Genomic DNA, 26,538 nt, shown 5'->3' with positions numbered 1-26,538 from the left:
TGTATGACACAAAGTTATATTAAGGTTCCCCGGTCCTAGATCATATTCCTGAGGAGTTTGGCTCTGCTATTTGAATGGCACCAGAATTAACAGGACATGCCACAGAGACCATGAAGTTCCAAGTTGCATCTAACAAAATGGTCTTAGTGTGAATGTTTGTCCCGGGACGAGCCTCCAGGCCGGCTCCCGGGCCGCTGTCTCCCCGCTTCTGACCCCCCGGGCCCCGGGGTACTCACGGGGTAGGCAGGGGGGGGTGCGCTGAATCACCCGGCTCCCTCAGGGAGAGTCGGGGGGGCCTCAACGCCGGTTCCTTTCTTTTCCCAGGCAGCCGGCTGGACGGGGCGCGGCCGCCCCGGAAAGAAGCAACCCGGCCAGGAGCTGCTGGCCCCGACGCAGCCGGAGTGACGCGGCCTGGCGGACCCCACCCCTCTCGCCAGCTGATGGTCGGGAGGGCGCGGGCGGGTCGAGGGAGGGCCGCCGCAGCTGCCGGCGAACCCGATAGAGCCGCACGAGCGGCCATCAGGCACGGGGGGATGTGGGAAAAGGCGGTAGCGGGGAAGGGGCGGGGCCTTTCTGGCCGGGGAGGGTTAAAAAGCGAGAGGGGAGCCGAGGCCGGGGAGGAAGCCGGAAAGGGGTTGCGTGTAGGCTGAAGGAGGTTTTTGGCCAGCAACCTGGCAACGTCCGAGGGGGGAGAAAGTTCTGACTCCCTCTCGGACTGGTCTGAGGCCGAGGAGGCTCCCCCGCCCCCACCCCTCTCCAGGGCAGAGACCCCGGGGGCCGCCGGAGGCCAGGCGCGGCGCTACAATGTTCAAATCTTCCAGGATAATCAGCCTGTGGTCTTCAATACCAGCTGTGGCAGTACAGACAGACAGAAGGTGGGGGAGGGGCATTACACCCACAATCCTTATTCTGTTTTCAGTGCCCACTACCAGATATACTCTTGAAGTCAGAGGACTACTATTCTTATCAGGTAGTCCCCTAACTTCAAGTCCCTGTCACGATAACTAATGCAGGAAATGACTTTCTGACATACCAGAATGACTCCTCTCTTCACTTAACACACATTAACACAATCTGCTGTATCTTCCCTGGTCTTAGATCAGTGGTGGCGAACCTATGGCATGCGTGCCAGAGGGGGCACTCAGAGCCCTCTCTGTGGGCACACGCGCCGTCGCCCCAGCACAGAGTTCACCTGAGTTCGTTACTAGAAAGCCAGGCTCACATGTGGCGTGAGGGTGTGGCATGGACGGCAGCCTGTTGAGTCTGTGGCGAAGGTGATTCCCGTGGTGGTGTTGGAGAGGAGCTAGGTTGGAGGGGAGCATAGTTCACAGCGTGGCATAGCTGGAGGGGAGCAGAGCGCTCGGGCCACAGCATGGGCTTTGCGGCGCCTCCTACCTTTCAGTGAAATCCCCTACTAAAAGAGGCACACCCATTTACCCAGCATGTAATTAACCTGTGGAACTCCTTGCCAGAGGATGTGGTGCTGGCATCTAGCCTAGATGCTTTTAAGAGGGGATTGGACAAATTTCTGGAGGAAAAGTCCATCACAGGTTACTAGGCCTGATGGGTATGTGCTACCTCCTTATTATAGATGTGGGTCACTGTGAGATACAGGAGCTGGACTAGATAGGTCCAACGCACGTACAGTGGAGGTGAATCAAAGGTAGGAAATGCACTCAGATGCCTTTTTCAGAGCAGGCCAAAAGGTCTGCAAATTCAAAAGGAATCCCAACTGAGAATCACTGCCGTAGATTGTTGATTCAGTGTTCTTTAGTGTTAACTAATAGTGTTAGCTATTTGGTATAGGGATAGATTGGTATTGGGTGCTTCATTTTTTTTTTAATTTTGTGTTTTTGTAGACTACAAGTCTTGAACACCCAAAAATGAGTACAGCAAAAAAAAAAAAAAAAGCAAAAACAGATAGTGGAAGATCATTCCAAATTGCCGTGCTTGCACTTTGCGATAAATAAGTGGGTTTGGGGTTGCAGTTTGGGCACTCGGTCTCTAAAAGGTTCACCATCACTGTCTTAGATGATCCAGCCAAACTGGTATATATAAGATTAAATCCTGGATGGAAGCATCTTCCCATTCTCTGAGTTTGCATTAAGCAGCAGTTTAAGACTTGATAAGTTGATGGAATTGGCAACCCAGCACTTCAGGCTAAGAAATACATTGGAAGGGGGAATAGCATGAATATGTCTAGCTTGTTAGTAGAGTTTGTTTTCCACTCACATCTGTATCTCTTCTAAATCATATAATCCCAGCATTGGCTGGTCTGTTCCCCAAACACAACAATACGTAAAACACGCCTGCATACATAAATTAGCTAGCAGCTGTCACCTAGAACCCCCATGACCAATCCCTTCTCACATAGAGGCTCAGATCTCCAATATCTTGCCCACAAATCCACAAAAAAGAAAAAGCCTTCATGTTTTCCCTAAAGGAATATCTCAAAGAGAAATTGGCAGTTATTTCAGGGGTAGTGTTCCATTCTTAGATTCCCAACCCAGAGAAGTATGAGATAGCAATTTTGGGGTGCAGGGATCTCAGTAGCCCCAACAGTTACTAAATTCCCTTTCCAGCTCTGGTTACTGTGGCAGCAGCAATAAGAATACTGGCGGGTTGCTGGAATGAAAGTGGAATTAAATCCCAGTTCTGACATCATAGTTTTGTTAAAATAGAGTGCATTCCTTTAGCAATTATAGTACATTATTACTGGTTTGCTTACAACTGTCTAAGAAAACTAGATCTCTTTTCAGATGCTGAACCTGTAACATGCATGGTGGAAGCATGGAAGTGTGCTTCGCCTCTCCATTATTTCCATAATGTAGCACTTGATAATAGGTGCTTTCCTCAAAGGCCTATGCATGCAGAGGCTCATGTTGTGTGAGATCCTTGGCTTTTGAGCAGGAACAATTGCAAAAATGGGGTGCATATGTACGTTTATCATGTTATGCTGAAAAGTGGGTACAGAAATATGAGCTCTACAAGGCAGTCCAGCAGTTGTCTGAATTAAGTGCTGGAAATAATCGTGCTGGAGCTGCTGTTTTCAGGAAGGGTGTTCAGTGAATGTACTTTAATAGGTATGATGAGAGAAAAGTTTGGGGACTAATGGACAAATTAAAAATGAGCATGTCCTGTCCAAATGGCATATACTTGAGGGTCCTTAATTCAGATTAGAAATGTTGATCTAATCAGTATATGTAACTTGTTACTAAAATCAGTCTTCCTACCAAAGGACTGGAATGTGGTGAATGTAGTACCAAATTTTAAAAAGAGGTCCAGAGGAGATCCAGGAAATTATAGGCCATTTAGTCTAATGTCTGTTCTGGGTAAATTAGTAGTACCGTATTTTTCGCTCCATAGGACGCACCTGACCATAAGACGCACCTAGTTTTTAGAGGAGGAAAACAAGAACAAATCTTGTTTTCCGCCTCTAAAAACTTGTGTTATGGAGTGAATGCCGGCTGGGCGCGTGTGCGTCTGGACGGCGCAAGCCGGCGTTCCCCGCCCCGACAGCCAGCTGGGAGGCGGGCGGGGCCGCACAGAGCTGGCGTGTGCGTCGGGACGGCGCGAGACGGCGTTCCCCGCCCACGTTCCCCGTCCCGATGGCCAGCTGGGAGGCGGGCCGCACAGAGCCGGCTGGGCGCGTGTGCGTCAGGACGGCGTGAGCCGGCTCTGTGTGCCCCGCCCGCCTCACAGCTGGTCGTCAGGGCGGGGAACGCCGGCTAGCGCCGTCCCGACGCGCACACGCGGCTCTGTGCGGCCCCACCCGCCTTTCAGCTGGCCGTCGAGGCGGGGAATGCCGGCTCGCGCCATCCCGACGCGCACGTGCCCAGCCGGCATTCACTCCATAAGACGCACAGTCATTTCCCCTCACTTTTGAGGAGGAAAAAAGTGCGTCTTATGGAGCGAAAAATACGGTAATTGTTCTTGATGATAGTCTTAGTAAGTACATGTATGGCTTCTTCAAAGGGAAATTCCGCCTCATCTCCTTTTGGGATTATTTGAAATGTTTGACAAGCATGTGAATAAGGGTGATCCTGTAGACATAATTATATACTTGAGCTTCCAGAGGGCTTTTCACAAGGTCCCTCACCAAAGATTGGAGAATCCAAGTAAATTAAAAATACTTGCAATGGAGGGGGGTCCCATAAGGATCGGTATTGAAACTAGTCCTATTTAATATGTTCATAAGTGAACTGCGATTTGGGCAAGCAGTGTAGCAGCCAAGGTTGCAAATGATTCCAATTTATCCAGGACAATGAAAACCAAAGGGGATTGTGAAGATCTCCAAGAGGACCTCTTCAGATTGGTTCATTGTAGGTATGTGCAAGGTGATGCACAATGGAGGGGGGGAAATCTCATCTTTAAATACATGGTGATGGGGTTTAAACTGGTGGGGACTGAGAGGAAAAGAAATCTTGGTGTTGTAGATAGCTTAGTGAAAATGTCAACTCAGTTTGTGGCAGTAGTGAAAAAGGCAAACCTAAATTAGGGATTTAAAATAAAATAGCTAATATTGTAATGTTCTTATATAAGTGGATGGCGTAACCGAAGTACTATAGCCTATTCAGTCATTTTAGCTTCTAGGGAGAGTTCAGGCTTGATTTGATCTACAACTCACTGATTTGTCTTTTTTGATGGTTCACCGTATCTGTAATTCCCCAGCACCACATTTCAAATGAATCAACTTTCTTCCAGTCAGCTTTCTTCATTGTCTGGCTTTCACACCCATACATAGTAATGGGGAATCCTATGGCATGAATTATTTGGATCTTGGTTGCCGGTGATACATCTTTACACTTGTGGATCTTTTCTAGCTCCTTACTTAGTGGCTGCCCTTGCAAGTCCCAATCTCCTGATTTCTTGGTTTGTAGTCTCCCTTTTGGTTGATGATGGAGCCAAGGAATAGAAAATCTGTAACCATTTCAGTTTCTTCATTGTCAACCTTAAAGTTGTGTAATTCCACAGTAGTCATTACTTTTGTCTTCTTGATGTTCAGCTGTAGTCCTGCCTTGGCACTTCCTGCTTGAACCTTCATCAGTAGTCGTTTAAAGTCCTCACTATTTTCTGCCAGTAAGGTGTCATCTGCTTATCTCAAATTGCTAATGTTCTTTCCACCAATTTTCATTTCGTGTTCATCTAAATCTAATCCAGCTTTATTATGATATGTTCTGCATGTAGGTTGAAGAGGTAGGGAGATAAAATAATCCTTGTCTGGCACCTTTGCCAATTGGAAATTGTTCTAATTCTCCATATTCTATCCTAGCCTCTTGTCCAGAGTACAGGTTGTGCATTAAAACATTTGAATGCTGTGGCACACCCATTTCTTTTAAACACCCATGGCTTTTCATGGTTTTAAATTTTTTATTAATTTTTAAATATGGGATACAGAAATTAAAGAAGGGATTTTAGGGGGAAGAACAAAAAGGAAAAAATCATAAATATAAACAAGGTAAAACAACCACCTGAAGCATTATTATTGGAATCCCTGCTGTTTTTACTACCAGGATATTTTCTATCAATGTTAAAAATTATTACTAAACAAAAATATAAATTACACCTTTTTATACCAGTTACTGTATTAGTTTGAACTTTAGATACAATATGTTGTTGTTATTTTTTAAAACAGTTCTACCTTTCAGCATGTGTATTTATACCTAACTATAACAAGAAGCTACTTTGGCTACCTCTCATACGTTATTTCAATTCAATTCAATATCTTTGCTTACTTCATATATCCCCTTTACCACTTGATAAATTCTCATTTTCATAATATGATATTCATGTTATATCAGTATGTTTCCTTGTTTCACCTCTATATATCACTAATGTCATAATTCTTAATATTAGTGTTCTCATATTAATTATCTTAAGCAAATTCAATCATTCTATTCAATCAGTCTATTCAATCATTCAACTATAAGTATAGAGAAACAAGACTCCTGACTCTGATCTCCTTATCTAATAGATCACTAAACACATTATTCTAAGTCTAAGTAATTATTTGGGATTCTATCAGTTAACATAAGCATAATAATAACTCTTGAAATTCTTCTGCAGGTCTTTGATTTATTGAGTTAGTCAGTTTAACCATCGATGCATATTCAGCTAACTTGTCTTCCCAATCTTTTACTGTTGGGATCTCTTGCTGTTTCCATCTCGATGCCAGGCAAATTCTAGCCACAGTAGTAGCATATTTTAAAAGTTCTGTCGCCTGAACTTTTATTCTGAAATTCTCTCATATGCTCCAGTAACCAAGGTAAATTTGCAATATGATCTCTAGTGCCTCTTCCTTTCCTGAATCCAGCTTGAACATCTGGCATTTCTTGTTCCATATAAGGTAATCGTCTTTGTTGTAAGATTTTGAGCATCACTTTACTTGTGTTTATTTATTATTCTTTCTATTTATATCCCGCCCTCTCCCACTGCCACAGTGGGGCTCAGGGCAGCTAACCACATATGAAACATACAACAATTTAAAACCATCCGTCCTCAAATAGTGTAAAACTTAAAAACCAAATAAAACCATCTAATTACTCCAGTAGAAAGAGGTAGCAGTAGTGTAAATATATGCGAGAGAGAGAGAGAGAGTAAATATATGCAATCTCTTAGTGTGGGAAATTAATGCAGTAGTCCAATAGTTGCGCTAGTCTTTGACATCTTTTTTTTTGAATCGGAATGTAAATTTTCAGTCTGTGGGCCGTCGTTTTGTTTTCCATATTTGTTGGCATGTTCTTGTTAAGACTTTGATGGACTCTGCTTCTGTGGCTTGGAATAGCTCTATTGATATCCCATCTACTCCTGGTGATTTGTGTGTCCCAATTAGTCTCAGTGCAGTTTTTGCTTCTCAAAAGTAGGTTCTTCAAAAGTTTGTTCTTTGAAGAAATCTGTCATCCTTTAATCTCTTCTGTATAATTCTTCAGTGTCACATTTGGAATACTGTAAAGTTTTGGTCACCATACCTGAAAAAACAATTATAGAGCTGAAAAAGGGCAGAATAGGGCAGCCAAGATGAATAAGGGTTTGGTTTGGAACACTTTCCTGTGGAGAGATTCTAAAGAGAGTGGGGCTTTTTTAGGTGAGAGAAAATATGTGTGGGGGGATAGAGGCTTATAAATTATGTATGAGGTGGCTTAAGGGGATACAGAAAAAGTCTTTCATAATACTAGAACTCAGAAGTACCTGATGAAGTTGATGGGCAGTAGAACCTCCAAGTCCAGAGGAAGTAAGCCTCTGAATATTAGTGCTAGGATATAACATCAAGAGGCAGCTTTGGGTTCATGTCCTGTTAGTTTACCCTCCAAGACAAGTGGCTGGCCATTATGTGAAACAGGATAGTGGACTGGATGGACCACTGATCTGATCCAGCAGGGCACCTCATGTTCACTTGTAAGTCCTATTGATTTCAATGTGTATATCTGAGAGATGCTTAACTCTCCCACTGAACTCAGTGAGACATAGAAGTACTTAATGTTCTCTGACTTATTTTTATGTTATATTTTTACATGTTAAATATTATTGTTAAACTTCGGCTTAAATTGTTCTTGATCCCTTTTTGCTGCTGCTTATATCAGGTTATTTATATATTTTTGTCATACTGCTTATTTTATTGTTAATATTGTTAATTTCATTGTGGACCACCTTGGTCACCATGTCTCAAATAGCAATATAGAAAAGGAAGTAAATACTTTACAACCAGCCTATCTGGAGTGTATGTTTCAGGTGAATTTAGAGTTTGTTTCACTGTACTGGAAATCTTAAAATTTGAAGCAGAACTACTTGCAAGCTAATAAATAATTCCAGAATTACTGCCTAAAGAGAACTGCTTGTTCAGTTTTGATTGCAGACTATGATCACTTCATGATTAATCTTTTTATGAAATGCAATTCATACAGCCAACTCTAGTGTTTGAGATCGCATTTGTCTAATTATTATAATCAGAGTTGGAGATACATTGAGCTAAAATATTATCTGTTTTACTTTTCAGAGGCCCAGAAAATATAATAAATGATTGCAAACTACTTTTTACTGAGGAAATATACAAGATTGAAAAGCCAGGAGCATATCCTCTGACGTTTGCAGATGGAGAGTTCAAAAGTAGGCATTATTATTATTATTATTATTGTTGTTGTTGTTGTTGTTGTTATTATTATTATTATTAGGAATGTGTTGACACTTAAGGTATTCCTCTCTTCTTCCCACTGGGGGCTGAAGGTGGCTTTTAAAAAGCAGAAATGTAATTTAGATATACAAAACAAAGGCTCAGTTCCAACTCCTGGGCCAGTACTAGATCCATTGGGCCCTCTCACTCAGCTGTGCGGGCTGTGAGCCAAGAGCAAGGGCCCTTTAGTTTATGCCTTTGGCCACATCCAGGCTAACCACCTGCAATAGAGGAGAAACAAGCTATTTGTGTTGTGGTAAACTACATTTTGTTTAAATTACATTTATTTTAAAATTGTTTGTGTGAAAAGTTGGAGAACTATTTGTCTGCTCTCTTCACATTTTTACTTTAAATGTTCTTAAGTCTTTAATTTCCTCCCTTGTTTGTGGCTTCCTAGAGGCACCTGGTTGGCTACTGTGTGAACAGACTGCTGGACTTGATGGGCCTTGGTTTGATCCAGCAGGGCCTTTCTTATGTTCTTACGTTCTCCCAACTACTTGTCTGTGTTTATTCTCCTCCTTATCACAAGAAGCATTATTTTATGTGGGTACCATTACAGTACTCTCCCACTGCTATGTATCTCTTTTGCTGATTCTGTTCCACTGTATTTGTTTTGCTTTTATGTTTTCACAGCTTTCTAAAAATATGGGTTGATGCATTATACGTGATACTTACAGTATAGTTTCAGTATATTTACAGTGCAATCCTAAACAGAGTTATGCCATTCTAAGTCCATTAAAGACAGTTTGCTTACAAGGGTGTTGCTCTGCTTAATGCACTATTAAAAATGGAAAATCCCAACTATCAGTATTGTATATTACCCTTTGCTTTCTAAAGAAGGAAATAATCTATATCCCATCTAGTATCTCATTTTATTGTTATACTAATGTAATGTTGATTGTGCTGTTTAATTTACAGCAATACATTTTTGGATAGTTTCTGCCTAATTTGTTTCAAGTTGAAATATGTGCAACTGCTCACCCGCAGTTGACTTTGATGGCAAATCCTATGTAAATCTGGATTCACTTCTTCCATTTCTATTTACTTAAATCTATAATTCGCTTATCAAAAACAGTTACTGCCATGAACTACATTAAAATAACAGAAAAACCATATTTAAAAATCACACAGCTTACCAAAATTCCAGTCAGACCAGCAGCAGAAATAAGACAATCTCTATCTCTCAAGATATCTAAAGGTAATTTTTCCTCAAAGAGAAAGGTTTAAACTGTACATATAAATGGATCAAAATCCTGGACCTGGTGCATCTCTGGTGGCAGGGAGTGCAATGCCTATAGAGCCACTGCTGAAAAAATCTATTAAGAATGGTAAACAAGTATTTGACTACCTATATAATGCTAGAGAACACTGTAAACAGTGTAAATAGTCACCCCACGTAGGGCAGCCTCATGTAGAATGCCTCCTTAGCATTGTCATTGTCATTCTACTAAATCTACATTTAAGGTTTTACAGAAAAGCTATGAGTAAACAGACCTTTACTGAATTAAACATATAGGAGAAACTAAAACCAAATTTGTTTTTAAGTCTTTGCTTTTGTAGTAACTATTCCTAAACAAATTCTTAGTGTTTTCCAGGTGTAGTGAGTTTTGATATTTCCATCCTTGGGGTAATCTTCCAAATAAAATCTTCCAAGCAACCTGGCTTGAAAACAACTCTTGATTAGTTAGTCATGCACAAGTGTGGGTAAGATCTCTCAGCAATAGATAAGATCATCTCACTTTGCTTTGCAGGAAAGAGTGGCCCTGAATGCAAGCATTGCCGAGCTGATCCAGATAAAGAATGTCGATTTTGCTCGTGTTATTTGTGTGGAGGGAAACAGGATGCTCACATGCAACTTCTCTGTGATGAGTGTAACATGGCCTACCACATATACTGCCTGAATCCACCTTTAAGCAAGATACCCGAAGATGAGGACTGGTAAATAATGCAAGACATATTTATTTCATTTAAAATGGTTTGCTAGATATGGTTGCAGAGAGTGTCCTTTTTTTGTTTTTTTGTTTATGGAGTTTCTGATTGATCCTTAAAGTGATGGGCCTGTCTGTCCCCCCACCCCCCCAAAAAAAGAATGTTGCTTTAATGGAGCATAGTGCCCTTTTGGCTACAGTGGAAAAAGAATGTGGCGGTTAATTACTCTGCTCAGGCTTAATTAACACAGGTGAAGTATATATGTCTGAATGGAGAAATGTTGCCTCTGTTCATATCTGCTACTGAAGTACAGAACGAAGTGAGTGTCTGCAGATAGATTTACCTATGGAAAAGTACTACAGTTGTTTGAATGCTGGGCTGATGGGTATACCTGTGAGTAAATCTGCTTGCAAATAGGTGCATCACCACGTCATGTCACGCAGCAGGTTCATTGTCTTATTCCCTCATTATTCCTGTCTAAGAAACTGCAGTTCTTTGTCAAGAGAATCAGAATTGCACAGATGTCACAAATTATACAAATATAGTAATTTTGCACATATTTCCTCTGCTAGTCATGGGGAGATGATCAGTGGAGCTGAGCACTGAAGCCCCTCCTTTGATCACTGGAAATATTTGTCTGCAATGCTTGATTAAAATAGCATACCACAGACAATCCTGAGTATTTTTGAAGAAGAATGTATTATTTGTTGAAGATGTACAAAAAGTCAGCAGCGTGAGAACAAAAAGGGGCAGTGGAGAACTTGGAAGTGACAAAGAAGGAGAAGCCAAAATACAACAATGATGGAAATGAGTAGTGTTGAAGAAATTATTCCAGACATTTAATCAGTGTTTTTTGAGCTCAGTTCTGGTGCAGGAGTAGATAATGTAAAATTTGTTGTTTTTTAGGTATTGTCCTTCCTGTAAAAATGATTCCAATGAAGTTGTAAAAGCTGGGGAAAAACTCAAGCAGAGTAAAAAGAAAGCAAAGATGCCATCTGCCTGCACTGACAGCCAGAGGGACTGGGGCAAGGTAACCAATAGAAACCAGCTGTACACTGTGTATGTTTATGTTGTCTACTAGCACACATACTAAAACGCTTTACACAAACTAGGAACACATACTATAGGGATATTTAAGTATTGTGTATAACCATATAAGAGTATACAAATAGTATTTAGGAATCTAAGTTTTCACATGAGTAAAAAGAATTTTCGGAATCAAAGGGCTCAGTTCAGATGACGTGCCAAACCATGATTTGCATTTACCATAGTTTTGAATTGAGAGTGGTTTGGTTTCTAAATGTACATGTTTATTTATGTATTTAGAACATTTTAATGCCACCTGACCAGGAAACTTGCCCAAGGCCATGCTTTTCCTATCTTGTATCTATCAAGTCTCCTCAAATGAACCTGGCTGTACTGGTGTACCTTGCCCTACTAGTGATGTTGTGGGTGGTGCCATAATATCACTGTTGTCTGTTACCTGAAGGGAGTAGGCTATTTATTTATTCATTTATAGTCCACCTTTCTCACAGGGACTCAAGGTGGATTACACATAATGAGTCGATACAGTCAACAAAATGGGACATTCTATAAACAATGCATTAGGATTGTAGAACTTTGAAACAACCAGAATTCTGAAAGACAGAGATGAAGTATACAATAAGTATTAACATAACACATTAAGTGGTGCAAAAATTACACCATAGGGTCTTACTTACAGCAAGCTATACACAGCAGTATAGACTTCAGTCCCTAATCATTTATCCAAGGAAGTTAATGAACCATTTTGTTCAGTGCAACTCTATTTTCTGTGCCCTCTTGAATAATTCAGTTTTACATAGTTTATAGAAAGCAAGGAGAGTGGAGGCCTTCGTGACCTCCTTGGGCAGGCCATTCTATAAAGTGGGAGCCACACAGGTTGGCACCCACAGAAGCCCCTGCTGACATGAGCAAAATTGTTGTGGTGGAGCATAGGAAGAGAGACAGTCCCACAGAGAAGAGGGACCAAGGCCATGAAGGGTTTTGTATATGATAGCCAGTACCTTAAATTGAGCCTGGTAACCAATGAGCAGCCAATGGAGTGTCTGCAGAATGGGAATAATATGCATGCTCTGTTTAGCTCCCAATAATAGCTGATCCACCGCATTTGCACCTGCTGGAGTTTCCAAATTGATTTGAGGGGAGACCAATGTACAGTGCATTATGGTAGTCTAGTCCTGATGTTACTTTGGTGCGGATCCAGGGGGCCAGATTAGCCTTATCAAGGTAAGGGGCCATTTTATGGGCTAGGGTGAGGACTTGCCTGATTGGAAACATTTAACTATTTTCAGTTTGCAGAGTGCACGGTGCATTCCTGACTTTGCTAGCACTTGTCTCTCTTTCTGAACTTATTTTATGGTCCTCTGTTAATTTTGAGGGTTCCTTTTTTTTCTTCACTAGTATTACTCTTCACCAAAAACTTTGGCATAAAGTATCATTTGTTTCCTAGCAATGTTTCCATTTAATCTCCCCAATTGTCTCGGTGCACTGCTGCATCAATTATGACTAAAATTCACCTGGTGTAACTGTAAAATAGTCCTTACATCGGCTGATCCTATTATATGTTCCATCTGGTTGATTTACATAGTTCATCTTCGTGGCTTCTGTGCAGTCCCGCATGGGACTGCGCTTGCGCAGGCCAGCTGCGGCGAACTGACTAGAAAGCTTTTAGGAGCTTCAGAGCGCCAGGAGCGCTCCCCCTCCCCTCCGTCCCAGGCCGAGAGCAAGCCGGTTTCCCGCCCAACGAAAATGTGACGGAGGAGGGAGGAGCGCTCTTCCCTCAGTTCTCTCTTCGCTGCCATGGAGAGAGCACTAGCTTTGTTTCAGTGCGTCTTTTCTTTTACCTCAGATAAAATTTCTCTTCAGGATTTTATTTCTTTTTTGCCAATATGATCTTATTTAACAACTGTGCCAAATGTGGAAATAGTGTAGCACAAAATAATGACTGTTGTTACGTTTGAGAGATTTGTGCTTTTTCTTTTATTTCAGAAAAGTTTTTCTCTTCAGGATTTTATTTCCTTTTTGCCAATATGGTATTAAGTAACAAAAGTGCCAAATATGAAAGGATTATAGCACAAAATAACGATGATTGTTGTTCTGTTAAAGAGACTTATGTCTTTTCTTTCACTTTTGAAAAGTCTTCTCTTCAGGATTTTATTTCTTTTGTCAATGTGGCTTTATTTAACAAATGTGCCAAATGTACAATAGTATGGTACAAATTAATAATGCTTGTTCTGTTTGAGAGACTTGTGTCTTTTCTTCTACCTCAGAAAAAAAATTCTGTCAGCATTTGATATCTGTTTGGCCAGTATGGCTTTCTTTAACAATTCTGCCAAATGCAGAATGAGTATGCCACAAATTAATGGTCTGTTCTGTTTCAGATACTTGTTTTAATCTTGTCTCTTTCTCATTTTTACAAGTCATTCGGGCTATGTTGCTCCAGTTCGAACGTCTGTGACGAAATCTAGCTTTACTAATTCATTAGGGGCTTAGGTTCCCCCATGCCACACATGGAAACAGGTCTCAAACCCAAAGACTGTGATAAGGACTGGATATGCTGCAGCACTAGGGGTTCTGTCCCCCATGACGTGTATGGATGACACCTCGAAGTCGACTGGCTCTGAGAAAAGCCATTGTACGGTTGCACTAGGGGTTCGGTGCTCCATCCCCCATGACGTGCATGTATGAGACCTCAAAGTAGGCTGCGTAGAAAGCCGTTTTACTGTGGCACTAGGGGCTCTGGCCCCCATGACGTGCATGGATGATGCCTCGACGTCGACAGGCTCCATGGAAAGCCTGCTAGTCTACAGCACTAAGGGATCAGTCCCCCATGACGTGCAGAGAGGAGGTCTCGAGGTCGAACAATTCCAAGGTGGTGGGAACACCTACTCCTCCCGGTGTTAAAGCCTCAACGTTGGCTCGCCTCTGACACACCAATACAACAGCCACCTGGCTCTTGTCGATGTCATACACCGATTCCTACTCGGTGCTGAGACGAGTGGGTTCGAGTTTGCCTCCATGCTGACCGTCTATTGCTTCCGAGGTGGCATCTGTTCAGAGAAGGGGAGGAGTCTTGGCATTGCAGGCCCCCCCCTTCCCTCGACGTCAGGCATCGCCGTCGCTGGTGGGGTAAGCAAGCTTGGGCTGAAATATTGTCCAGCATGTGGGGAAGGCTTCTCAGCCATGTTCCGTTACCCCCCCCCCCCCTTATGTTCCCAGAGCCTCTTCTTGGGGCTCCTGCTGGAATGCATATACCCCCATGGGTGTATAGACACTCATCCTCTCTGTGACAAGTGTCTTCCCACCAACCTCGAAGTCGATTTACATGGCCACCTCAGCATCAAGGAGGGAGGGCTCATGGGACATTTCATCTCATATGCAACCCATGAGAGTTCCTGCCTGTCTCACCCACGGGGTTGTTCAACTGTATTTAAAACAGTTAATCTGGATGGCATAGGCTTGGAAGATTTGATATTCTCCCCTCAGATTCGAACTCGGATCTGACATGGAGTTGTGTTATGTGAAACCTATGTGGTATACATTTGGCTTACTTCTTTTTATAGCCAAGCTTTCACCTAGAAGGTGGAAAATCTATATAAAGCTGAAAGGAGGATGCTGGATTCCTCTTACAGTATCCCTCACCTAGTTGATGGTTGCTGAGACGCGTCTATCTCACTATGGGTCAGGTTCCCATTTTTTTCCTGGGTTTGCTGGGGCTACCCCTTTGACTCTGGGCAGGAGCACTGAATCTCCCATTAAGGGAAGAATACTTTTCAGTGTTAGGGCTGTAATTAGCCTAAGCAAACTATGTACATTTTCTGATAAGTCCTATGCATTCTGCGTTTACCCTGTGCATACTGCATTTACCCAACATCAGGGGGAAATTTCATCAACTCACAGGTTGTTTGACTTCCCAAGGACTTTTCAATTGGCATTACTACAGGTTAATAAATGCTAACTCCTGGGTATGTTAGCATTAGGTGCTGAATGGGGCTCTTAACCATCCAAGGCACCAGGTTCCCTCCATATTGAGTTAATTGCTGCTGAGGTCTCTATATTGCACTGCAAATGAACCTGTTTATTTAAGAACACACAAGTTTTACTCTAAGTATTTTTCTCTTTGATAAGGGAAAATGCTGATAAGGGACCCTGACATGGCCTCAGGCTCCTTAATATGGATCCACAGCAGCCCAATTTTCAGGAAACTTCCATTTTCGAAAGTCCTTCCTCTATTGCCTCGGAGGCCTTTTTGGTTGTAGTCCTGTACCTAAGGACAATTATGTTAACTGGCTCTAGTATGTTACAGGCTTGTTGCACTTGCTCTCCTGCCATCAGCAGGTGGTGCTGTAGATCCGTAATTGAATTATTGGCTATTGGACAATTAATTTTACCAGTCCTGCAGTTTTGCCTGTAATCCCTGTGGGTCATTGGGTTTGCTAGTTGTTCTTCTGTAATCCCAATTGCTACCTACTCAAAGAATAGCATTCTTGGCAGCTACTTTGAATGATTTTTCTTCAAGCTTTTAGTGACTCAATGGCCCGTGGCCTTTCGGTCTCTGGTAGCTGCACGATTTATCTGCAAGTGTAGATTAGTTCTTAAAAAGAATCTTTTTGATCACCATAGTTACTGGACTGAATCCTAGGGTATCTACTTAGTGGCTTCAAAATAAAATGAAATAATATTAAAATTAAAAAAAAAAACACAAATAAACAAACTAATGGGTTTCAGCTTGGTTCTGAGACTGGTGAATATACCCCTCTGTGTGTATAATGGATCATCAGCCTAAGACCATTAGACCTCTGGTAGCTGAATTTACAAAACAAGGGTTTTCAGGAGGACATTAAAAACCATACTCCCCCAAATGTTTCCAGTTGTCGTCCCCTAGTACAATTGGGATTATTGCATATTCCTTTGGTTCCTGCTCCCTCCCAGACTAGTGGTACAGATCCTGTCTGACATGGCTGTTATACCACCTGAAGACATAGTCTTCCTATATCCAGCGCTGTGCTGTATTCACTCCATTACTAAGGTTCTCACAGGCACTTGTTCGAAGGTGTTTACCTAAATATTTCCCTTCATGAGATCACATTCTTCTTCTGGAAGTCAGGACGATCCAGTACCATTTTGTACCTTTTTTCAGCTGCTGCTGTGAGTGCATACAGCACGGTAACGTCAATATCTATAGCATGAAGGAGGGTTCCCTGGCCTGTTGTCCCAGGTTCTTCCAGTTGCGGCAAAGGACCAAACAACACATTTCCTTCCCGGCAGTCCAGGTGGTGGGAGAAGTCTACTCTTACAGATTTCCTGAGCAGACAGGGTTCATCAACCCACAAGTAGTCCCTCACTCTATGTTTCCTGCTTTCCCTTTTTAGGAAATACGGTTTTTCCCTGGTTGGTAGAGTCCTATTATCTCAAGTGCTGATGCAAAATGTCCCTACTTTCTCCGGGACACTGGCTGACATGAGGCCTTCAGGGAGATTTTCCAGTTCCACTGGCCATGTTTCTTTTGATACTGCGTTTTTGTTCCCTGGCTCCACAGACCCAGGACACCAGTGATTATCTTAGGTCTCTATTGGCCACAATATTTTCTGTTTCCCAATATGTAGATTACTTCTGATGGGGTATTGGGGTACTTTCTCAAGGAGACTATCTGATCAGGGTATAGCCCCTACTGTGCCACAATGTCCCTTCACTACATTGGGTGGCGTGGTCATCTCAACCATCAATCAGGACCTACCTAGAGTTACAATGTTGTGAATAGCATTATGCATACTGCACATATGATCATCTTATGCTGCCAAGTGGGCTTAGTTTTTTGGATGATCGAGGTCAGACAGTTTGCAACCTCTTACTTCACCATTATGTGGGGTGTCATTATTTAGGCTCATTAAATGATACTGCCCTGGCTGTTATTCCCGTCAAGCACATCTGATGGTCATCTCAGCCCTCTGTTCCTGATTAATTGTTATTCAATATTTGTAGCACCAGTTTACTAATGGTTTTGAGGGGCTTGGCTAGTCTATTTTTTTCCATACGCTAATACCCCTATTATTCTTTGCAGTTTATATAGTATAGTGTCAGTTATACATAAAACGTTTGGTATAATGGCAATGTCTGTTTTTCTTTTATCCACTAAGGTGGCGTTTCTGGTTGCTATCATTTTAACCAAAATGAGGGGCGACTTATTGGTCTGTTTTCACTTTCCATCTGGTTAAGGTAGTATTACCTAGCCTGGAGTTCGACCTAGGGTAAGGTCCCATTGCCTAACCTGTTTTCTTCCAAATCCTCAGTCGCTCTGGGCAATCTCTTCATGCAATCAGTGCCAGAAGACCATGTCTTTCAGGTTCATTAGAGCACATAAACAACCTATTGGTTTGGTACATGGAAGGCTGAAGCAGCAGCTTCTTTGGAAACCGCTTCCGAGTGGGTGGACGCTGCAAGACTTTGTGTTTATAGCAATGCTGAATTATGCTGTCCACTCCATATAGATAATTCACTCCATATAGAGACCTTTTGCAACAGGGCTCTTTCGCTGCTTTCCTTGCCACGACAGATTTCTGTGACTTCTCTAAAGTGGCAACCTGGTCCTTCGATCCAAATTCCTCTGGCATTGCCCTGTAGATGTGGACTCCAGGGAGGAAACAGCTGTTTGGCAGAATTGTCTTTTAATTTGGTGACAAGCCCACACCCGCCTCCATGGTAGGTGAGCTTGCTATACTCCCATGCGGGACTGCACAGAAGCCACAAAGATGAAAAACAGAGTTGCACTTACTTGTAACTGTTGTTCATTGAGTGGTCTTCTGTGCAAGTACGCATCCCTCCCTCCTTTCCCCGCTGTGGGCTACTGCTTAGTCAATATGGTAGTTTTCCACGGCGGCGAAGGGAGAACTGAGGGAGGAGTGCTCCTCCCCCCTCCGTCACGTGACCGTTGGGCGGGAAGCCGGCTTGCTCTCGGCCTGGGACAGAGGGGAGGGGGAGCACTCCTGGCGCTCTGAAGCTCCTAAAAGCTTTCTAGTCAGTTCTCTGTGGCTGGCCTGCGCAAGCACAGTCCCATGCGTGCCTGCACAGAAGACCACTCGATGAACAACAGTTACGCTTGAACAACCAACATGCAGTTGCTGCTTAGTATGTTATCTACCCTCATATGTTACCTATTCCAGCATCAAATGTGAAGTAACTCAAAGCACCAATTGGCTTTAAATGTTGGGGGAGCTCAGCAAATACAGAGCACCCTTGAAGGTACAAATAGAAACATGGGTTTAGATAACATCAGGGAGTTAGGGATGAGAAAAGCACAAGAAACATGGGGATAGTTATTCCATATAAACTTGCTGCTTGGTGTTTGAATCTCCTTCCTCTTGTGGGAAATGTCTGATAGTGTTAAGGGGGTCATATATAATCAGCAATTCTCAGAAATGAATGAAGGTTCACTTAGGTACAGTCTATGTTGCATCCATCTACACAGGTTATAACGGAGGCAGGATATGTCCCTCCACTAACAAAATCTCCTTTTATTTGGCATATGTTGTACAAAATGCATAATTTCATTTTTGCATCTGCAACAGTGTCCTGTGTGATGTCAAGGAGAATGGTCAGGGACCCTCATCTTACCTCTAGTTATCCAGACTCCACAGGCACTCTGGAATGGCTGAGGTCTTTCTTGAAGTCGTTTTCTGTGGAGGTGTGACAAACACTTTAATCTGACTTATCAGAAGAGAACTTGGCTTCTGGGAGATTTGATAGAGTGGGGATCTGAACCCGAGTCCCCCAGATCCTAGCCTAGGACTCTAATCATTACACCATTCTGACTCTGTTTCGATCTTTCATTGGGAATTGCTCTGAGTGGGGAGAGACACAGGGGAAGCCAAAAGGACAAGAAGATCTGGGCTGTGGGCTTGCTTGAGCTGGGAGGAGAGCATTCTTAGAACCATGAACAAGAACTGCTTGTGTGCATTCATTTTCCGTCTACTCTGGAATCCTATATTCAGAAAGAATGTTAATGGCCATAACCATGTTTTGTCAGTACAGGTGCCATGCCTTGCTATATGGTTAAGCTTTGAAGCCTCTTCGGTTTTTGATAACCTCTGTTATCAAAAAGAGCACAGATTAGTTGATCAGTTTGTCTTTTATTAAATATAACTTATTGACCAGATATGGGAGAAAAAAGCAACTGCTAATTTTTTTAGACCTCAGTTTATTAGCAATGCAAAATATTCAACATAACTCACATCTTTCTATATTCAGTGAAATTTACTGGTCAAATTACTAGGAAATGTCTTCGTTATATATAGAATTCCCTAAGAATGCAACTCTTAAAGCACCCTGTTTTCCACAAAGAGAGTAAAGGCTGTTGTCTATAGCCCAACTGGCTTTATGTGTATCTACCTGTGTGTTGAAATGCGTTCTATACATAAACTAGTGATACAAGTTGGTTGTGTGTCTCTTCATTAAACTTCACAACTATTACTGATAAAAGTAACTTACTGTCTTCGTGTTTGTAGGGTATGGCCTGTGTTGGGCGTACTAAGGAATGTACTATTGTTCCTTCCAACCACTATGGACCTATTCCTGGAGTTCCTGTAGGAACAACCTGGAAATTCAGAGTACAGGTACATATGCTTTCTCTACATTTGTAAACTCAACGCACACATTTTTTCTTGTAACTTGCATCATTTGCACTAGTGGGCAAGTTACTAAACATACTCCAGTTGTATTTTCAGTGCTTAAAATAAAGTGGAGCTGTTAATATCATCATGACCCCAAGATTGCTGTATACAGTGAGGCTCCCTGATTGTTGTTGTTTTTCTTCTTGGCAGCCCCTCTTCATGGTGCATTGGAGGCCATTTTTTAATTTCCCACAGATGCTAGGCTTGTCTTGTCTGGTGGCTGACCCATTAACAGACTACTATGATTGCACCTTCTGTTTATAGCCCTGTGCTGAGGAGTCAGTGTTGTTGCTTAGGTATTGCTTCTTACATTTGAATGAAGATCTAGTTACTACTATAGGTCCAATTTGGGCTTGGAGTTCTGGAATTGCAGCCCCCTGGATGCATGATAGAAGGCTTGAAATTGAGATGAAATTTGTAATAAAGAAGTTTGCTATCCAAAGCAAGATGGTGAATGCAAATTTAGATTGTTGCTGTCAGAGCCTGTAAACTCCTTTTTAAACAAGGCTGTTAATTTTTATCTTGAAGGTGAGTGAAGCAGGTGTCCACAGACCACATGTTGGTGGAATTCATGGTCGTAGTAATGATGGAGCTTACTCACTTGTGCTGGCTGGAGGATTTGAAGATGAAGTGGTAAGTTTTATATTCAGAATATTTTGTATGTGTTGAGAATTAACTTGATTGCTTGTTTTCGCATTGTCAGTGATATCATACTTAAAACCAAGTATTATTTGCAAAAGATAAATTTTTCAAAATAGACTACTGTTGTGCATAGTAATAAAATTGGGTCCCAGCATGCCGATGCACTGGAAGCCTGAATGGAAGGGGAAGAGAACAGAGACCTCCTAAAACTGCAGGAAAAATAATCCTTACATTCACTGCCATACCTTTCTGCCCAAAAGAGAAAGATTAATCCTTTTGCTTCCTCACTCCCCACACCTTTGTAGAAACTGCATGACAAGCCATGAATGTCCTACAGGTCTTCCTAAATTCTCATGAGATTCTTTCATTTCATGAGAGTTAAGTCACTGCTTTTGATTGCAAGCAAAATTATAGCCAAGGTCTTGAACGGGGAAGAAAATTTGTAAGGCTTTGGAAGGAATCATCCAGGTTGTCTCACTATTCTTCAAGAGGCATTGGGGAGTGAGAAAGAAAGGAGGATTAGCTGTTTTGGCTGCTGTATAGTGAGGTGGCAAGGCAGAGGAGACTATTGCTGAGGATATGGTTAGGATGGGAGGCTGGTGATTAGTAGGTGGAATGTTGCCTCACCCATTCTCTTTCTGAGGAGATCACCTCAGCTAACTTCATTGTAGAGTGAACTCTACCACTCTTCCTCAAGCATGGGTGCTTCTGAAATTTGTATAACATATTTCTAAAGAAGAGAGTACCTTAAAAATAACCAACGATTTTAATTTTTCTGTGCATTCTCAGAAGTTGGAGGTAAGACATCAACACCTTCTGGAAAGTCCATTGATTTCTTGATGTCTGAAGACTGAAATGGCCTGTACTGGCCCAGCACTCTTCCCACAGGGCAGAATACAAAAACTTTTTAAAAATTTAATCTTTATAAGAGGGATCACTTTGCTTTAGTGTGTGGCACCGAGATTCTCAGCACAGTTTCAGGCAGACCTTTTTGAAATTAATGGTACTTATTTCCTAAGAAATATCTATTCAAGTTTTATGTATTATTGTGAGTATTGCATAGGGTTTCATAATGTTCAAATTGAATTTCTTAACTTAGTCATAGCAAATTCTGATTTTGCCAGATTCTATCTGGGGATAATACAGAATAAGCACTTAGAATGAAAGAAGGTGGCTGAGGTGAATGGAGTGAATGAAACACATTTCAAGAGAAGGCTAAGCCAAACCCTTCTTCCTGACACACTAGTTTTCTTCATGAAAGGTTTTTTTTTTAATGGAGGAGCAATCACTGCATGATTGTATGTGTTACTGGAGGAATATATTAATATCCCTAACAATTTAAATATTTTTTTAAAATACTGAATACTCATTTCATGGTTTGCAGTGCCATCCTAAGCAGAGGTACACCCTTGTAAGCCCATTGACTTCAGTGGGTTTAGCATTATGTGACTCTGCTTAGGATGGTAGTTAGAAACTTCCAACCATGATTTTTGAAAAATATTTAGCATGTCATCATTCTAATACAGTTATTGTTTCTTTGCATATTAAAATTTTAGTTTCACAGTGTCCTCAATGCAGCATGCATCTTGCAGTGATACATGAAACCAAGTTGCACCTACATTTATAGGATTGTGATAAACCTCCTGATGTTTATGCCTGTTTGGGAAGTACTAGGAATGAGTGTGATGTGTCAGAAGCAAAGGTTGTAGTGCAGTCTTCTCCCTCATCTGCTACATATCTGTATAGAGGGAGGAGTATTCAGTCCAGTGACTCCCCATGTACACTCTGAAATGGTATGGCCCAAGCACATATTTACCACTTCAGTAAGAATTGAAGCCTTGAGATCTGATGCTGTGAAGTACTGAGGTGGATTTTGGAAGATTGTCTGACTAATCTCAGCATCTACCACCTGGAAGCAAATGTTGGGGAAATATTTACAACGCATAAATAGAGCAGAAATCTGTTCCACTATGTGATGAATCTATCTTGTGTGTCTTTTTTCATTTCATGAAGCTAGACATGATTATGTGTGTAGACATAAGCTGTTTTCTACAAACAGAGTAATGTTTACACCCTCGTCTCCAGCTCTGTACTGTCAGGAGGAATTTTGAAGCATGCTTCAGATGAAGTCTGTTGCTGGCTTTTTAAAAATGGTGCTGGCATGTATATGAGGATAGTAAGGAAGCATTTATGTAGTGTCAGCCACCTGGATTAAGATTAGGGACCTTATTCTGTGTTCACTAACAACTGACATTTTTTTCTTGCTGTTTAATGTTTCTTGTTTTATCACTTTCGTATATTGTTTGTCATGTATACTAATTTTAAGTACATACTATGATTTAGAAAATTATGTTCCAGCGCTATAGTCTTTTTGCCCTCTAGCATGGCTTGAAGAATATTTTTCACAGGGCACTGGAAAATCGCTATAATGAATTATTACAGAATAACTTGCTGATAAGGAAAGTTGCTGTTGACCCTATTGTCACCATTTGATCAGAATGTTATATTTTCCAATAACTAGAATTAAGGGACTGTAGAATTGTACATTCTGTCTGGTCCAACTTCTCCTCCCTTATTCACTGATTTTTCCATCCCCACCCTTAGGACCTTAAAACAAACTTTGGAAAACCAACAGGTTTATGCTAACTATAAATACTTGCAATTAGCTGTATTTGTGAACCAAGGCAAATGGAAGTCAGAAAATTTGCACATGAGAGGGGAGGGTGTGATCAGTTGATCCTTACCCCAATGAAGTATGTTTTAAATCTTCTCAGTCATACCTCTGAAATATTATGACTGAGCATTATGGGTCAATTTTGTAATATTTTTGTAATATTTGTTTTGTCACCTTGAAAATCATTGATCTTTGCATGCATGTAATTTTCACTTTCTCCTTGAATTAAGATTTAAGGATTTTTTGTTCCAATTATTATTAATTGGAACAATTAATTAAAACAATTGTTATTAATTGGAATAAACTGCTATCTTTGGTTAATAGCCACCCATCCATATATGTGGTTGGGGGGGGAGGGTTGGAGTGAAGAGGGTCGGACCAGAACCAATGGGTTGAAATTAAATCAAAAGAGTTTCCGTCTAGACATTAGGAAGAATTTTCTAACTGTTAGAGCAGTTCCTCAGTGGAACAGGCTTCCTCGGGAGGTGGTGAGCTAGGAAAAGTTGAGGGCAGCAGGAAAAGAGGAAGACCCAACAAGAGATGGATTGACTCAATAAAGGAAGTTACAGCCCTCAATTTGCAAGACCTGAGCAAGGCTGTCAAAGATAGGACATTTTGGAGGACATTGATTCATAGGGTCGCCATGAGTCGGAAGCGACTTGATCTCACTTAACACACACACACAGATGGCCATCTGTCAGCAATGCTGATTCTGTGACCTTAGGCAGATGAAGGGGTCTTTTATATGTTTTCAAGATCAGTTTTTAACTGATCTTGATCTGTGAGATGCACTCTGAGATGCACACAACGGCATGCTCCTTCAGCCGCAAACTCCCTGGATAGTACCATATAAGGAGTTCCTCTTCCAGTAGGTCACCTGCTGGTCATAGCCACATATACTAAACTGTCTGTTTGTAGCTTTGTTCTACATCTATAATGTGGCCAAAATCTTTATCTCCTAAAGAACACGATAAAAATGAATATATTTTCAACATTCTACTAAAACTCTTTCATGTTTAAATCTTAAACCCAGTATATATTTATACAACACCATTAGGTAATGTTATTTGCAATGTTTCACCATGAAGTTCTCTTGTAGCTAATTTGGTCTCTCACAGCCCATCAAGGTTAATACTCTAAGGTTACTAAACTTCAAGGTATGCTTTGAAGTCACTATAGGCCACAAGCTATACACTATGTAGTAGACACAGAACACTTCCTTTAACAACCACTTTGTTTACATTTCATTCATCGCAAAGACAGTGGTCACTGCTTCTGTGCAAGAGTCTCTTGCCCAGGCTTGTCCAGCTTAAAGGAAATCAAGCCTCTAAATGTCTTTACAAAGAACTTTAAATAGGAAAATTCTACAAATTCATCTGTTCCATATCTTCTTATATTATTCTGTATGGCCTATAAGTACAGGCCTGTGACAGACCCTCTTTGCTCAGGTCCCCCCCAGACCCACATGGCTGTTCCTCTACACAGGTCCCATGACCCCAGAAATAATCTTTCCAGGGGTTGGAATGGGCTGTAGGAAAAGAGAGGAAAGCCAGCAGTCTCTGTGGTCTGTGCATGGTTGGTTCAGTACAGGCCATCGTGTTTATTGTCGAAAATAGGGGAAACACTGTGTTCAGCTTTTCTAAAAGTATTCTGTTCCTCAGTAACAGTGCGATCTTAAGCAGCGTGTTACACGCCTGTAAGTCCAATGAACTCCATGGGCTTAGAAGGGTTAGGATTGCACTGTGTATTTCTCACTCAGCTCTAGAGAACTATTTTTCTTTCATGATGTTTTCATTAGGAGGTGGCGAATAGTGCCAAGAGGAATATTTATGGTTCAGCTGTAAAATCAATTAATATAACAGCAGTTAATGCTTTCATAAATTGCTTATAAAGTGTTAGAAATCATTAATCAAGTTTCGTTTGTCAAACAGGTCAAAAGGTTGCTATGTTGTACTAATTTTCTTACTGCTGCCCATAAAATGTGAAATTGTATTTGTTGACATACGTTAACATTTTTAAAACAACTTTTTTATTTGTAGCTATTTTCCAGTCTAATATTTTGATAGCTAAGAAAAATATAAGTAATGCATAGCATTCTCCTTTCCTTTTCTTGATTTATATTATAAAGAAAATCTGTTTTTTGACCTGTAACAACCAATTTTGTGATGGAGTATACTGGCAATTCTGTTGCAACAAGTTTGTTTCAGTCCATTTGTGTTACCAGTTATTGAATTGTGTTTTTTAAAAGTACCTAATTCTAGCATATGTCATCAGTGTAAGTTCAATTGTTACTGAAAGTCTGTGGGAGTTCGCAGTGCATTTTTTAAATTGTTGATACCAAATTCATTAAGCCCAGTTATGGTGGTTCTCATACTTCTGTAAAAGTTGCTTAGTGCATTTTCTTCATCTTCTAAATATTTGGAAGTTATTTTAGGTAGTTCCAATTCTGAGAGAGGCTGGTATTTCTTTTGAGGGGGAAATGTTGTGCAGGGGAATTAAAAATATATTTGACTAGCACAGAGCTAACAGATGTGTATTCCATTCTGTTTATTTTTGTTGTGATGAGAAGATGATATAAGGTGTTATGTGTGCTATACTAAAAGAATTTCATCAAAGTTCAGTTAATCCTTTTAGAATTTCAGTGTTCATCATCATCATCATCACCTTTATTAGGAATTTACATCAGCATACAATAAACAGAGTTGTGAAAACAGTTAGAATTTCAGTGTTCTATATAAAACATGTACAGAATGCCAGGAAAGCAATCTATCCTTCTATGTTCAACTTCCATTACAGACAGATTCTCGTCCTCGTTCATAGCAGACCTGGTGCTGGCTTCTTTTGATTATATGCAAAACCATGACAGGTAATTTTAACTGTTACATTCATTTTAATCACTGACTGATCTTCTCATATAGGACCGAGGTGATGAATTCACTTATACTGGGAGTGGTGGGAGAGATCTTTCTGGCAATAAAAGGATTGGAGAACATTCATTTGATCAAACTTTAACACATATGAACAGGTAGGTTTTGATGGTCTTCACCAATTTGTATTATCCAAAGGAGGAGAAATTAAGTTGAGCCAAAGTTATTTGCAAACATGAGGCATGATCCATCTCCCTTATGCACAGTTTAAAAATTCCCAGAGGATATAATACAGCCCATCCTTCTGGTCCTCAGTGAGGCACAGTGTTCTATTTCTATTTTGCAGTTCTTTCCAAATTATTTCAGGCTAGAATTTTGAATTAGTAATGTCTGTCTCAGCTACCTGATTTGAACAATTAGAGCTAAAACATTTGTAATTTTTGCTTCACTTAGAGTGGCAGGGTTTCTGAAATCATTAGAAAATTAGCAGTGGACTTGGATCCTAGCTCTATTTATCTGCTCACTTTCACCACCCATCAGCAAAAGGGGTGT

The 26,538-nt window shown here is 41.1% G+C and overlaps 1 protein-coding gene across 1 annotated transcript in view; it reads left to right on the top strand.

Annotated features, from left to right (window-relative positions):
• LOC130476260 (E3 ubiquitin-protein ligase UHRF2-like) overlaps window positions 1-26,538 on the top strand; it is a 105,081-nt gene that overhangs the window by 65,704 nt on the left and 12,839 nt on the right. The window contains exons 5-10 of the mRNA XM_056848170.1: window positions 7,994-8,103; window positions 9,919-10,105; window positions 11,003-11,126; window positions 19,639-19,746; window positions 20,332-20,436; window positions 26,038-26,144. Of these exons, the coding sequence (XP_056704148.1) occupies window positions 7,994-8,103; window positions 9,919-10,105; window positions 11,003-11,126; window positions 19,639-19,746; window positions 20,332-20,436; window positions 26,038-26,144 (741 nt within the window). The remainder of the gene's footprint in view (window positions 1-7,993; window positions 8,104-9,918; window positions 10,106-11,002; window positions 11,127-19,638; window positions 19,747-20,331; window positions 20,437-26,037; window positions 26,145-26,538) is intronic.

This window comes from Euleptes europaea, chromosome 4, assembly GCF_029931775.1.
Source record: "Euleptes europaea isolate rEulEur1 chromosome 4, rEulEur1.hap1, whole genome shotgun sequence".
Classification (NCBI taxonomy): domain Eukaryota; kingdom Metazoa; phylum Chordata; class Lepidosauria; order Squamata; family Sphaerodactylidae; genus Euleptes; species Euleptes europaea.
This window is presented reverse-complemented; position numbering and strand designations above follow the sequence as displayed.